At 41.2% G+C, this 15,554-nt stretch overlaps 1 protein-coding gene across 1 annotated transcript in view; it reads left to right on the forward strand.

Annotated features, from left to right (window-relative positions):
* MEI4 (meiotic double-stranded break formation protein 4) overlaps positions 1 to 15,554 on the forward strand; it is an 83,087-nt gene that overhangs the window by 46,214 nt on the left and 21,319 nt on the right. Inside the window, exon 5 of the mRNA XM_044421451.1 lies at positions 7,768 to 7,899. Within this exon, the coding sequence (XP_044277386.1) occupies positions 7,768 to 7,899 (132 nt within the window). The remainder of the gene's footprint in view (positions 1 to 7,767; positions 7,900 to 15,554) is intronic.

Here is a 15,554-nt window from a genome sequence, read left to right on the forward strand (position 1 = left end):
CTTTCAGGGGTTTCCTCTCTTCTTTGTCTCTTAGCTGCAGGGTCAATTTTGGTGAAAATCTGTCTGTAGTCACGTATTTTTTCCTGCGCTGCATAACCCTCCGGAAATGAGAGACCACATTATTGTTCATAAGATTCAACGCTCTGTTCATTACAGTTATGTTGGGGTGGTGCTTCTGAAAGAAATCCTGGCATTCATGCCATTTTTCCACAATGGATTGCATCACATGACTGCTAACCTCCTCCCTGTCTTCCTCAGCGGAATCCTCCTCAGCAAGTGCCTTCTGCTGCTCGCTCTGGAGTTCAGCAAGTTCTTCTGTCACCAGCTCCTCTATGTCTCCCCTGCACGAACGCAACTGCAATCGTGGCCATCTCCCCACTGGAGGGGGGGGGGTGTGAATGACCGCAATGTGGAGTTTGTGACCCAAGTCAAAATTTTCATGAAATTTTTGTTCGTGACCCGATTTGGTTGTGAACCAAGGCGTTCATGAGCTGAGGCACCACTGTATACCATTTTAAAAATACCACTCTTGCCACTGTTCTGCTGTGCAGAATTGGGACCAGCTGCAAGACAAGAGGAGTTTCAGTGGCTGCTGCTAAGCTCCTTTATGGTGATAGTGACTACGTCTCTTTTGAAAGAGGAGTCTACTGTAGGGAAAGTGGCACCCATCCATCAGGTCAGGGGTCCTCAAACTTTTTCAACAGGGGGCCAGTTGAAAGGTGCCAGCGATGGGCGCTGGCCGGACCAGGGGGTGCCTGGGCATGCGCGTGCTGCGCAAGGCAGGGGTGGGTGCGCACAGAGATCGTTTTGGACTCGCTCAGAGAAAACAATCTCCTTGAGAGCAAGCTGCCTCTGGGCATGCACGGCGACAAGCCGGCTTGCTCGCAAGGAGTTCCTTTTCTCTGAGCGAGTCCAAAACGATCTCCACATGAGCAAGCCACTGCTTCGCCATGCGCATGTGTGTGTGCGCGGCGAGTCTAAAACTTCTATGGCGGGCCGGACAAATGGGCATGGTGGGCCGGACCTGGCCCGCGGGCCGTAGTTTGAGGACCCATGTCCTAGAGAATTATGTGAGTAGGTCTTATGTCTCATTGGGGAGTATTTTAACAAAGCATCTTTCAAATGTTGCTTTCTTTTTTATATAGTGCATATAAAATCGTAATTCAAAGCACAAAAAGTGACAGGTTAGTTTGCAACACTACAATTACAGCACTATAATATCTTTTTTAAAATAAAATGTTGTGAACTGTATTACTTTTTAACACTTCTTAATATTGTGAACTGCTTTGCAGACTTAAGGGCACAGTTCTTTACATATCTAGACAGAATAAAGGCCTGCAATTCCCATCATGGCATAACTTTGTGCCTTTAATAGCTTCATCAAGGAAATACCAATGAATGCAAGTAGCTACTTAGGTCAGGGGTGGGGACCATTTTTATCATATAGCTGAGTTGTCTCTGGGATGGAATGTCATGCATCCCATGCCAGTTGTAGCTGGGGCCACTGCGAACATTTGGCCCATCTCTCTTTTTTCACATGCACAGTGTACAGACAGATACATTAACATGCATGGAACCACCACATTCCCATCCCTGCCATCCTAACTTATTCCATGCAGAAGAGTGCTACATTTTCTTTCCTCAGCACTGAAACAGACTCCTTTTCCCAGTAAGTGAGCAGGGAAAGGTCTTATATTACCTGTGGTAAGATTTTTGCCTGCCGCAGGGCAGAGGTTCAGAGAAAAAGCCTGGCAAACCAGGTGGGCTGCATCTGTATTATATGCCAGAGGTTTTCAATGGTTGCATAAAAACTGAGTGATGACAACAGATGCAGGAAATCTTTCATATAAACTTCCTCTATTAAAATAATTATTAGTCTCTAGAACACACCCTAAATTGTGCATCTGTCATTTGTCTATGCAAGAACACTAAAGCTGCCTAATGGATCATCCACTGTACCTACAGGACCTACATTTACCAGCGGTCACCCATGAACAATACTCTTCAAGCATTAACTAAAAAGGACAATCAAAACAGAATGGGCCATTAATAGTGGGAGTAATTCAGAAGCACTGGGAAAGTAGCTCCATTTAAATGGATGGATATAATACAGTTTAAGTTTTAAAAATCTGGGAAGTAATGAAATCACAACCTGTAGAACTGGAAGTCAATAGCAACATTTGCACTTCCAGGGTTTAAACAAGGATCATAGATGACACGAATGCTTTAAAATGTTTTTGATCTTGCCCTGGAGAGGCCAGCAGGCATGTCTCATTTGACCTTTTGACTTCATATGCTTGAACCATAATTCCCCATCCTGAATCAAACATAACTTTTGAAACGAGATTTCAAAAGCAGCTTCCGTGTTAGCACAAAGCCACAAAGTGTGTGGTTTTTTAGAAGTCAAATGCCTGAATGTGCAAATGGAATTAGTTAAAGGTTCCCTAGATTGTGTCTGTGTTATCTATAATTAAAAACTACCTATTCATGTATCATAGTAGGTTCGTGTACTGTATTGGCTCAGAGAGGCAAGGAGCCCCACCCATGATTATTGGCCATGGGAAGGGGTGGAGTTGAGGCTGAATCTCAGTTGGTAGTTTGGAAATTTATTTTCCTGTATCTCTACCTATTGTCCTGATCTTGTGAGTTTTGCTAGAGCCATTCAGAAGCAGAAGCATTCTTATGCTCATCATTGAGTTTCTAGCCCAGGCCCTTCTCTAAAACAGAGAAAAAAGGGGCTTTTTGTTTTGAAAGATATAAAGCCTTGTGCATCCCTATGTAACATGCTTTGCAAGAACTCCTAGTCCCAGATTTCATTGTGCTGATGCAAAATGAAGAGATGATGGTCGGAAGGACAAAGCACTATAAGAATCAGGCACAGTGGGAGCTAGTGGTGCTGACCGAATTTTCAGACCCAGTGTAGAAACTAGGCCCGCTTCTCTCAAAATAGAAAATTCCAAGGTAGAATTCAAACTCCGAATCTGAGTTGGAAGAAATGCTGGGACCAGAGTGGTTGGCTGAACTGGAAAGGCCAGCAAGGAGCTTGGGAGATAAGCCAAGTGATAGTTGAGAACCGGACTGTTTCTGCTTGATGGGGAGACATTGTGGACAGGGGTGGTCAAAGGGGCAGGAGTGCAACTTAACCCACTGATTCAGTGCCAGATCATGACAACAGTTCAATGACGTGATGTCCAACATTTATGCTCTCTGGTCCACAAGCAATGTGAACTTCCCTAAGGGGGGAACCAACTCCATTTGGTGGGGAAGGAAGATGACTGGTTCAAGATGGAATCAACATCTAGCTTGTGCAGAATCAACATCTGCAATTAGAGGGCATATTAACTTGAGAGATGCCTCTTCCTAATAACCTTTATATTGTTCCCTTTGAACTACAAAGCCAGTCCTGGCTGGCCAGTTTTAACATAATAGAAGAGTGTAGTTGAAAGTCTCTAGTCTTGAATTACTGGGAAATCAAAGGGCAAAGCTTGGGGAAGAGAGAGATGGTGCACAACACCCAAAATACAATATAATTCAGGTAACATCTGGTTCACAATTATCCTACAGATCTTTTTGAGATATTTTCTTGAGAAATTGTTTACCTGGAAAACAGCTCTTCAGATCTTTACATTTAACAGTCCTGCTGAAGATTGGCAATGTAAAGAACAATGAACATGATAGCTACCCAATTCAGAGACCACAGATGCACTGAATGAGGTCTACATTAAGCCTCTACCTTAGATAGTTTTACTGATAATCTGTTTTGAAATTCAAGGTAGTGTGGGTTGGAGGCTAGAGATAGACTTTAGGTAGAAAGGGCAATGTGAAGTTCATTCTAATTACAGTGTAGAATCCCATGGAACAGTAGATCAGGCATGGGCCACATTCTAGTCTATTCAGATAAAATGCTCCAGCATCCCGAGGTTAGCCTTGGAATTAATTAGCTCTATATTTATCAGTATTATCTATCTTATTTTAAGATGGCCATTGTATTTTTCAGCCATACATTTGTATACAAGTGGACAAAAAAGTGGCTGTTTTCCATAGCAGAAGCCAAGAATCTTTTGTAATGTGTCATTGTCAGATCGATCATTAACAGATTAAATGAATGTTTACATGGAGACTTGTGTGGGTCCCTTGGAAGGGCTATATTAAACACACTTTCTTCCATTGCCTCTGTTATTCCAGGAGTCCACAATTAAGTGCTGTAAGCTTTGTGTTACAGCACTGAGGACTAGTGAGCATCTAGATTTACAACTCTGTAAATCCACCTCCCCTTCTGTCTTTAAACCATGAGTGTGTTCCTCTCTTTTCTTTAGCAGAACTGGCCTTTCAGGTGCCATCACTTCACAGATCTCCTTCAATAGATTTTGTCTATCTTAGGGAAATGATTATCTAGATTAGACAGACAGTGGGACCAGACAGTGCAAAAGAGAGGCCAAGCTGGTGTTTTGATGACCATTCAGGACCCCAGTGAAGGAAGGCCTGGATGGTGTGGCACTCTTCCTGTGTCTTTGGCAGTGATTGTGTTTCTGCCTTCATGGAAGCAACATTCACCAGCTGGTCTTCTCTTAACTTTTCTCCTTTCCACCACCTTCTCCTTCATTCTCATTTCTAGGTTTTTATAGAAGCAACTTGGTGAGTACCAGCTGTTGCTACTACAGCTACACTTTTCTCCCAGAAATGTCATGTGCTCCCCTTATTAGCTCTAGCTGTCTAAACTCAGGCCTAGCTGCTTGCTGCTTTTCTGCCTGAGAATTTTTGATAAGAGAATGACTGGATCAGGTAAAGCTCTTAGTGGCACTGGCTATAGCTGCCTGATCATGCAGGAGAAATAAGCCACCATTGCTTATTTCCCCACCGTACATGCTGTTTGCATTTGCACTGGCATGGCTGTCCCTCTCATGCAGATCTAGCAAGGGTGCTTGTGGCTTGACAAGCTATCCAGAATCAGTGGAGTGGCCTGCCAACCATGGCAGTAAGCCATACTTGCCAAGTTTACAAGCCATGCTGGACAGGTTAATTATGCAGATCCCCTTGGCATATGTGGTAGGGGAAATAAGCCATCATGTTTTATTTCCCTGCTGTGACTGTGCAAACTTGGCCACTGAAGTTTTGCAGAACAGCTGGAAGGTCTTGACAGAGCTACAAGACTCTGTTCCACTGAGAAAAGTTTACTTACTTACCTAAAATCAAGGTATAAGATTGTGCCAGCACTGTGGGTTTCAATTAAAATCATCAAAAGATTGTTTAATTATGTGTGTACACATTGCAGCATGTTTCTTGCACAGCTATGAAAACACTGTGCTGGGCACTGGGGGGAAATATATGATTGGAGCAGGAACTAAGTCTTACTATGTGTGCCAGCGTCGAGACCCTATTGCCAGAATGTATAGCCACTTCTGGTTCTGCAGCAGTGGACTGAGCCATGACGCTGACTGGCTTCCAACAGCATCTGAAACACTTTAGCCTTTCATTGGTTAATTGTTAGGACACTTGATAATTGAAAACTAGTTTTTAATTCTTTCAAAAGGCACTCCCTTTGCTTCATAACATACAGAAAACTTTGCCCTCTTCAGAGGTGGGGTTTCATATAGCCCGTCTTCTGTTTGAAGAAGTGTCTGTTCCCATATGAAGCTGACTGACTGTTCTTTGGGGTAGTCCAGGATATGTTCCAGGTGTCCCCGCTTTCTGAGGTAAGGCAGATGGTAGTGCCGTTTAGTAAAACTTTCTCCTGGATTGCAGTTTAATTTGAATTGGAGATATGTGTGTTTGTCATCACAACAAACTAACCATTTTTGTTTGCTTTAATTGTTAAATTCATTTTTTCAATGCATATTTACTTTCCAAGCCAACTTGTAGATTTCTTTTCAATGGCAGAATATGCATCCCTGAAATAAATATACTAGATCAGTGGTGGTAAACCTGTGGCACATGTGCCACAGTGGGCACGCAGAGCCCTCTCTGTCGGCACACAAGCCAAGTCACCCCAGCATCACCCCAGCAACTGAGCATCAGATAACAGTGCACATAGGGGCCATGCGCATGCTCGGAAAGGAGTAGAGGTGCCAGGCGATGACGTCACAAGCCATGACTCATTAGCTGCTACTCGTCTGAGGTTTGCCATGGCCAGTCAGTGCGCTGCCAAGTATGTAAGTGTGTGTGTGTATTAGCTTGGACTAGCTGTGAGTTGTTTTCTCTAAACTAAAACCTCACTTTTCAGGTTTTATTGTAGTGTTGGCACTTTGTGATAAATAAGTGGATTTTGGGTTGCAGTTTGGGCACTTGGTCTCTAAAAGGTTCACCATCACTGGGTTAGGGTTAGAAAAAGGAGGTGTCCTGACATGATTTTGATGGTTGGAATGTGTTTAGAATGGGCAGAAGTGATGAGCTGTGCAGAAAAAGCTACTCAGGGAAGGCTTTTCCAAAATCGCTTTCTTTTCAATGGTATTTTATCTCTATATTAGGGTTAGGCGATTGCACCAGGGTCAGGCATATAAGCCAAGGCACCCCAGTATCACCTCAGCAGCCAAACATCGCATAACAGCGAATACAGGGGCCATTCACATGCTCGGAAAGGATTAGAGGTGCCAGGTGATAACATCATGAGCCATGACTCATTAGCCACTACTTGTCCGAGCTTTCTCCTGGCCAGTCAGTGCACTGCCAAGGAGATATATATATATATATATATATATATTAGCGTGGACTGGCTGTGAGGTGTTTTTTCTAAACTTAAAACCTCAGTTTTCAGGTTTTATTGTAGTGTTGGCACTTTGCGATAAATAAGTGGGTTTTGGGTTGCAGTTTGGGCACTCGGTCTCTAAAAGGTTCGCCATCACTGTACTAGATGAAACAAAGTGAGATGATAGATAGCAAACCATTTCAAGCATGCATCAAAAAACAAATGGTTTCCCATATTGGAATCCATGTCATAGGCTTTAACACCCTAATGGAATATTTCTTCTTATCTGGAAGTGTGCCAGGATGGGAGCTTGAGTTTTGCTGATAGACAGAGACAATTCTTGAATGGATGCAAAGCCCACTATTTTCTAGTGGGTTCTGGGCTGAGCTGGGAAAGGAATACAGTACAGTGCCTTCTGGATCTGCCTAGGAAGCCTGCCTTCAAGTCTGTTCCAAAAGATGGACCTCATCCAAAATGTGCTTCTCTCATGAAATTGGTTCGGTGCCAGTCCTATGAGCAGGATGTTTCTGTGGAGAGTTGATTGTAGAAGGGGTAAAGTTGAGAGGGGAGTGCGAATGTGTGGGCGGGCAGCTCTAAATACAGCCAGGTGACTATACATCAATGTGGTAAGGTGCAAAACCAGTTCATATTAAGCCTTCTGTTCCCTGACATTTCTGTTAGATACCAGTATAAACATTAAACTTAACATGGCATTCATGGACAATTACATTGGTGAAGTTTAATTGAGCACAAGCTGTTCCAAAACGGCTTCGTTGAAATGAGAAAGACCTGCTCCAGTAAGTTGAGCTGCAATTCGAAAGGCACTTTGTAGTGAATAAATCCCATCAAACTTGAATGTACTTACTTCTGAGTAAACATGCCTGAGATTGCACTGTAAGTGACCTGTACCGTGATATCATACAACTATATCACACTTCAAGAATAGCTCTGTATTGGGCTTGCTTGTTCAATCCCTTCCAATCTTTTAAGTGTTCCAAATATAACATCCAAGTATAACAACACATTTTAACTTCTTTGCAGTTATTTTTTTTAATGGGGTGAAGCTGACTGATACTTTTACTCAGTTTCAGATGCAGGATTCTATATCTCATGCCCTTGTTTTGCTTGGGGGATGCAGCATACTAAGGAACTTCGCAATATCCCTGCTTTTCAGAGAAGTCAGTCAATTTGCCGATGAGCTGCAGCATGCTAATGAGGTACTGTTGTGTTTCTGATCTTATTTTATCATAAAGATTTAAATGTTACAAATTTCACCCTGACTTTAGAGAATTATCATTTTAATGTTTAAAAATTGCATGTACCCATACAGAAATGCCTTCCATGATGAATTTCACTTATAATTAAAGCACCAGTTTTCAAAATATATTTGAAAATATAAAGCCCCCAAACTCCCCTCTCAACCTTAGCTCAATATTCAGACTGAAAGAAGTACTTTATGGCTCACCTTGCCAGCCCTGACACTCCAGAACATACTCCTTTCTTCCCATTACCTTCTGAAAGTTGATAGGCATTGCAGGTGTTTTTCCTCTTCCTTCCTGCTGTAACAGCCTTTGGTAGAATTGCATCCCTCAGGAGTCACTGGACTTTATGCTCTACATGCCGTTAATCAATTCACCAAAGGGTTGGAGATGCGTTGAGTCCTACCTCTCTGTGTGATTTGAACCTCCAGCTCTATCAGGTTTTCAAAGGTAAAGGCAAGAGAGGAGATAGGGATTATTTTAAAATGTGCTGCTTCCCCTCTCCAGGTAAAATCAGATAATTATCAAGTCAACCCAAGACATTTTTATCCCTGTAATTCATACCTCAGAGCTTCCGTCCCAGACCTTTCTACACAGATTTACCCTAACCATCAAATACCTGCCCCATGATTATTGATCACCAGCTCATACCTGGGAAGTTGTGTTCACCCAAATGCTGTGTACATACATTGCAGTGCACAGGGCATGGTCTAGACTGAATACTTTGTTTCTGATGACATCCACATTCAAGTGACTGAATTCCTTTGTACCAGATTTGAATGTGGCAGGAAAACTTAACACTGCAAAAATCATTGTGTCAGTATAACCCTATTTAATTAGACTTGGCAAAGTTAGGGAAACACTACTTGGTGTTTAGGGTGCTTTTTATTCCATTTGCATTTTCGCTGTTCCATTTCCATTTTATAACATGTATTCCATTATTTTCTATGTAGACCTTAGAATGGTTGGGGTGGGGAGATTCATATATATTAGTGTGCTATAGATCTTGCTGTTGTTTGCTATTGTTTACCTAGCATTTACATTTTAAACACAGCTTCTTGCTGTATTAACTCGGTAATCCTTAAAACCTTATAAGGTAGACTAGTATTTTTCCCTCCAAAAATATTAGAGTTGGGAATTTAGAATGCAATTCTGTACACATTTATTGGGAGGTATGCCACATTGAATGGATTGCTACTGTGATCCACCCCCCCCCCCACCTGCTTGCTTGGCTCCCCTTTCTCTGCAGACCAGTTGATGAAGCAGTGGGAGGGGCATGGCCACCTTCAAGCTGGCCTCATCCTGTCTGGATTGCCACTTTGGGCAGTTTCACTGGGCTGACGAAGGGGGGAAATGTGTGGGCAAAGCTGCTCAGATGAAAGAAACAGCTGGGCTCACCTGCACTACATTCTTCACAGTGTAAGCTATGGATCTTGTTCTAAATCAGGGGGCATGTAACTTTCAGGGTGCAAGCTGTCCCAACCTCTACCCCATAATCGGTAAAAATATATTTTTAAAAAAAATTCCAGGAGAAAATAGGGCCTGTAGTGGCTACAGAGCATCAAAAGAATCAAAATTAGTTTGTTTGCATGCTAATGTTGATGCTTTTTGTGTTCTTCGGCCACATCAGAGAATCCGAGGGTCACTGTGGATGCCATTTTAAAATTATCCTTCTGGTGCCATTAGAAGTGAGATCTAGCTTGTGGGTGGGCTAGTGGGTTCTGCTAGGGCGACTATTGCCTACCCCTATCAAGATAATGGACAGAGGCTTGGAGGTTAATGCACCAGGTATTCAGAAAATGCACTTGTGCAGAGACTGGTTAAGCTCCAGATTAGTGGAAGGGTGGCTCACTGATGTCTTTCTCTGGATGTCTATACTTCAGTGGTGTGTAAAATTGTAAAGAAAAGCTATCTCTCAGCTTCCTAAATGTAGTCAAATTGCATAATGTTCTGTTTGAGTATCATACTGAGAAGCGAGGTTTAAAAATGGATGTTTCAAATAGGACTGTTTGAGAGAGGGACCAGTGGGGAAGCATTTCAGTTTTATTGGGTATTCCATCTGTGACCTTATAATCTCTTGAGTAGAACCATTTCTAAGAGCTGTTGCAGCAAAAGAACCAGAATTAGCAAATTGAATTGGGATGTCAGGGCATGAATTTGAGTATGGATAGTTCTCTCAGTGCAAAAGGAAATAATTTTTCATTTGGTAGGCTATTGCTTGAACAAAACATTTAGCACTCTAATAATTGTGGTGTGTATGTAAGCATTTCTATTAGTTCCCATCTTGTTAACTTGGTTTATTCAGTACACCTTAATCAGTAGGTATATTATATGCCTAGGGCACTTACCATAGGAAATAAATGGAATGACATGAAATCATCTCATTCCCCAATGTGATTTACCACTTCTTTCGTGTACTATACAAAATTTACTATTAGCATCAATGGGAAATATACATTAAGTGGAATTACTGTGTACTGCAGCAACTCTAGCTTGGATTCAGGAAGGGTCATGCTGAATGCCTCTTCATAACAAGTTGTGGGTCTGTCTTACCTAAAAGTGGTGTTTAAAGACCTTTAAAAATATTTTTCCCTGAAACCCACTGTGTTGGATACTTTCTTGCATTTCATATTTCATAATAATTCATTCATGAGCAAGGAGCTGGACCATGTAGTGACTTTTCAGCTACAGGGATTTCCAGATGATGTGGATTATGTTTGTAACCTGCCCAGAGAGTCATGTGGCTAATGTGGCAGGCTAAAAAATTAATAGAAACAAACAAACTAGAACTATTTCAGTCTTGCTTCAGACTTGGTTATGGGGCAGAGCTTGCTTTTGCTCCCTTTGAGGGCAATCTGTGCTGTGAAATGGATTGGGGCACTGTGTTCCTGTTGGTTCTGCTGGACCTCTCAGCAGCTTTTAGTACCATTGAGCACTGTATCCTTTTGTGATGACAGTTAAACTAAGTTCTTGCCAACAGAAAATCATTCTGTTTCATCTGCATGGCAATGCAATAAACTCTTGTCTTAGTTTCATGTGAAAATCCAAACCTTGAGTGAACTTCTGCAATCTAGTTGGCATGTAAGAACAAATGCAACCTGTGTGGTGCATGGGTTATCAGTCTGAGATGGGGCCGAGAAGCCTAGTTATACAATGGCTCCAAGCCTTCTTGGAGGCAAGGTCTCCAAAGGTGGGGGATTCCTGTTCAATATGAGGTTGTTGACTTCTACAGATGGCAAGAAATAATGTGGCATGCCAGTGAGCATAAGGAAGGATGATAAATGCTTCTGCAAACTCCCCATGGCTTTATGGAATCCTAGCAAAGAAAGAGATTAGAAACTTTCCTATGCAGTCAAGAAGCAGGTATTGGCTGCTTTTTTGCTTTCTTGTGTGGCAAAATTGAGGATGAGACTTTAAAAACCTTCAAGTGTGTTCTCTTCAACAGAAGAAGCAACAAAATGGATTTCATAAGGAGAAGGCATCTCTGTATTAACAAACTCTGTGGAAGTATTAATTGTTAAGAATGCAAGTTTCCACTCGCAGGGGAATGCTCATTAGGGCTTTTTTGACATGTGCCCTTGAAACATGCCCCCTCTGTCACTTAGAAGAGTCACCTGTGCATCTCAACAATAGCATGATGATCCCATTGACTGCAATAAAAGGCGAGAGGCATGGCTGTATTGCACTTTGAATCTCTTCAATCCTCTTTACATTCCAGAGGAGAAATGAAAAGCCACCAACTCTTTGGGAAGCATCATTTAAGTGAAAGCTGCTTCTGTGAAGGAAAACACTTGCAGGAGAACCGCAGTTAGTGGATGGTTGAATATGAGCCACCACCATCTCCACTCCATGCCGTAAAGCAACACACCATACTAGACCAGGGTTCCAACAGGAAATGAAGTCTGTAACTAAACTGTTCAGATCAGGCATGGAAGATGAGTCAGCAGGACCTCATTCAAGCATCCAAGACCAGGTACCAAAAAAATGGTCTAATCTCATTCGCTAAGCACAAATTGGAGTAACTCTGGAATTGTAAGGGTATTTGGAGCTGGTGGACAAGAACAAGGCAAGGCAAAATGGCACTGAACTAAAGACAAGCAGTGAGAGATGACAAGTGCATAGGAAGATTGTAGATTTCGGGCCCTTAACATCTGACAGCTGGAATGGATCACTTGCCACCCCATTGAAACTGACAAAAAAATGTTTGACCTTTCTGTGTTTACTGAATGTCTATTGCTTCCTCATATTTGATTTTATTTCACTGTGGGGAGCCTATATACCAATAAGCAAAGCAAAGGATTATCTAGAATATTAGTCTTTTGGTTGTTTCTATATATTTTGACTTGCACTATAGGGACTATTCCTTTGCACTCGATTTGTAATTGCTAGTCATAGTCTCTTTTCATAAGTGCACACCTGTGGCAAAATGCTCACAAAGGTCATCTTCTTCCCTTCCTCACTTTTTCCAAGGTATGCTAGCATCACTGCATGCAGAGTTCACATGGTGAGAAGAGCAGGAGACGACAAATTCACTCTGCCAGCACAGCCCTGTTGGATCTGTCTTGGCTGAGAGTAATAGCGCAGCTGACCAAATACATACATTCAAATGACATGGCTACACTTGCTTCTTAGACTCCTCTTTCAACAGAAAGTGCCTGTTCAGTTTTCGAGGCAAAACTTTCCCAATCGACTTTTCAAATCTTTGATATGTCATTGAGAAGTTTTTACATCATTGTGTGTGGACTAAAATAGCTCATACATTGTTTTAGATAGGGCAGTATCAAACACTTCAATTTTACTAATGCAAATTAGATTGTGCATAAGGGATTCTTAACATCAAACCATTAGCATTCACTTGCCTCACAGGTTTTCTAGGAAATCAAGCTAATGCTATTGGCATTGAGGAATGTGTAAGCTGGATACTGCCACAGTCTCTTTTGATAATTCAGCATGGTCAAGATACTGGAATTTTAATTCTTTGCCATGAACTAGAACTACAAAACAACAGTAGCTTCTGCTTTGATGCTACATGGTGAGCCCATGCATGTTTCACTCATCCATTTTGCAGCATCTGCTGCAAACGGGACACTGTTCCCTCTGTTCACAGTGTGGTGCAAAGTGTGATCTCTTTTTATCAGCAGCCTGCAGACAAAGCAGTCCCCCAAATGCCAGGTTGTATGGTGGTGCTCTTTCCCTTAGTCAGGAAGAGGCAAAGAGTTGCATTCCACTGATGCAAAGAATAAATGAAACAACTATGAAGCTATCAAGAAGACCACAATTTGCACATAAAGAAAGAGAACAATGGTGAATTGTTAGCTACTGAAGGCCCATCTGAATTCAGTAGGCTTCACTAGCAATATTCAAATTTTCAGTGTTCAAATATTCAGTGTTCAAATTTTGTATTTGAGGGCTGGACTACACCTTACATTATTTGATGATACACCCCTGTAATATCCTGTGCCAATTTTCCTGTGACTTAAAGCATGTTGAAGATTGACTTTCCTGTCTAGCACCAGCTATCCTGTTAAAGGAATTGGCAAAGAAGTTTGCGATATAATAGGGAAGACCCTTGAAACCTTTAATGAAAAGGCAGGATGGGATGGAAAGTGGCCCAGCCAATAGAAGAATGCACTGATATGCCACAAACAACCCCATATAAATCTGTATGCATATAAGTTTGGACTCTGATGACCTTCCCTTAAAATAATTAGTTCCAGCTCTGTGTTGTTAATCAACTATCATCAAGAAATGAGAGCTGTGTCTCTTATAAATTTAACTCATTTCATACATTAGTTCAGGGGATCATTTTCTTCTTTCTTAATCTTGGTTGGTTATGGATAATTAAGGTACACCTGTTTGTCTCTTGCTTGTTCATTGACATTGCAGCTTAATTATACCACATACCTGTTTCTTCACAAAAGCAAATTATCTCGGAACAATATGGTTCACCCCCTTTTTCCTGCTCATTTGTTTTAGAGCTTTTCCTGTAAGTCAAAATGCTACAATACCATCTTGCAGAAAAAAGCAAATTGAAGTGTATTCCATTTATAATGTGTGGTCACTCTGGGCACCTGCTTACAGCAGACAAACTGGTAATCATTTTGCATGGATAAGGGCATCCAAAGCAGTTGCTTTTACTGTTTCCCTCTTATTTGGAGTAAAAGCTGTTTTTACCAGTGCATTTGCTGTAAGTGGAAGGAATTCAGCTGCATTAGGAGAGAATATCTCTTAACAGTTCCTGATTCTGTGAGACAGAGCTTTTACAATCCAGCTCCTAAATGCATTATCCATTTATAGTTTGTAACATCGTGGATATAAATTAATGGAACCCAAGGAAAAGTCTTTATTTTCTATACAAATTGTTTTTTACATTCTATAAAAATAGATATTCCTTAGTATTATGGCAGCTGTTTTAAGTAGCAACAGTGCACTTTCAGCATACACTTAATCACCCAAGAAAAAATAAGCTAGAACGTTATAACCTGAGCCTATCAATTTTGTAGTCAATAAAGTGGTAGCCATCAATTAATCCAAGTCTTTCTTGTCACTGATAAACCTGCACCTGGGTTATTTAATTTTAGAATGTTGGTGTTGAATCACATTATGGAATATTTATATACTCTGTTCCCCTCACACAAACGATAGCTCTGCTCATAGAAAATTAAGATTCCAACAAAGCCTTCTGCCTGACCATATTAATGTTTTAAGTGCAGGAATCTTCTGTTTGTTAGAAGAACATCCCCCTGCAGTGTGAAGTTCTGTAGCAAAGTCACTTGTTTGCCAACTCTGCAAATAAGGACCAACTGACTACCAAATTTTGTTTGTTTTCTGGAGCCCTGAGTCGGCTGAGTCATTTGATCAAAACTAGCCACTACAATTATCACATGTATTAAAACTTTGTTGCATTTGCCTGCTGCATCTTGCTTCTGAAAATTATTTGAAAAGGTCATTAACTTGGAAATTATTGTTTGACATCATAATTGCATCCAAACATCTATGATTTTGAGTCTACCGGAAAGAGCAGGTCATTTTCAGATTGAGGTGGTTCTTTTTGGAGTTTTCCTTCTGCTAGTCCATCTGTGGGAGGATAGCAATCTACTGTCATAGGGAATATAGCCACCATCAATATTATTATCTAAGAAATGCAAAGGAACTAGCAATTCCATATACTTCTCATGCTTTCCAAATACTGTGTATACTGGCAAACAAGTATCAAAGTGGAACAGTGTAGTCCCGTAGATGCTGAAGAGTATTAATTTTCTTCTCCCCTGAAGAAGAAGCTGTAGAACAGTCCTTTTTTTCCCTTTCCAGCGTTAGTTTTCATTTTACATCATAAAGATGATCATCTGAAAAGGATTTCACACAGAATTGTCTCACAACAGAACATTTCCTGTGATTCAAGTAAGTGAGCTCAAGTATGCGTTGATCTTCTGAAAGTAAAGCAAGGCAACATGTGGTAACAGTGCTATCATCCAGTGGTTCATTTTGCTGGGTCAGAAAACAAAGGAGGTGAAAACTTCAGTTTTATAATGTAGTGTAACCTTTTATATTCTCTATAAAAGCAAGTTTTATTGGTAGTCTTTGATGCTGTTAAAGTCATCCCTGGAGAACGA

The sequence above is a fragment of the Varanus komodoensis genome, unplaced genomic scaffold, assembly GCF_004798865.1.
Source record: "Varanus komodoensis strain SLA01 unplaced genomic scaffold, ASM479886v1 scaffold12, whole genome shotgun sequence".
NCBI classification, from domain to species: domain Eukaryota; kingdom Metazoa; phylum Chordata; class Lepidosauria; order Squamata; family Varanidae; genus Varanus; species Varanus komodoensis.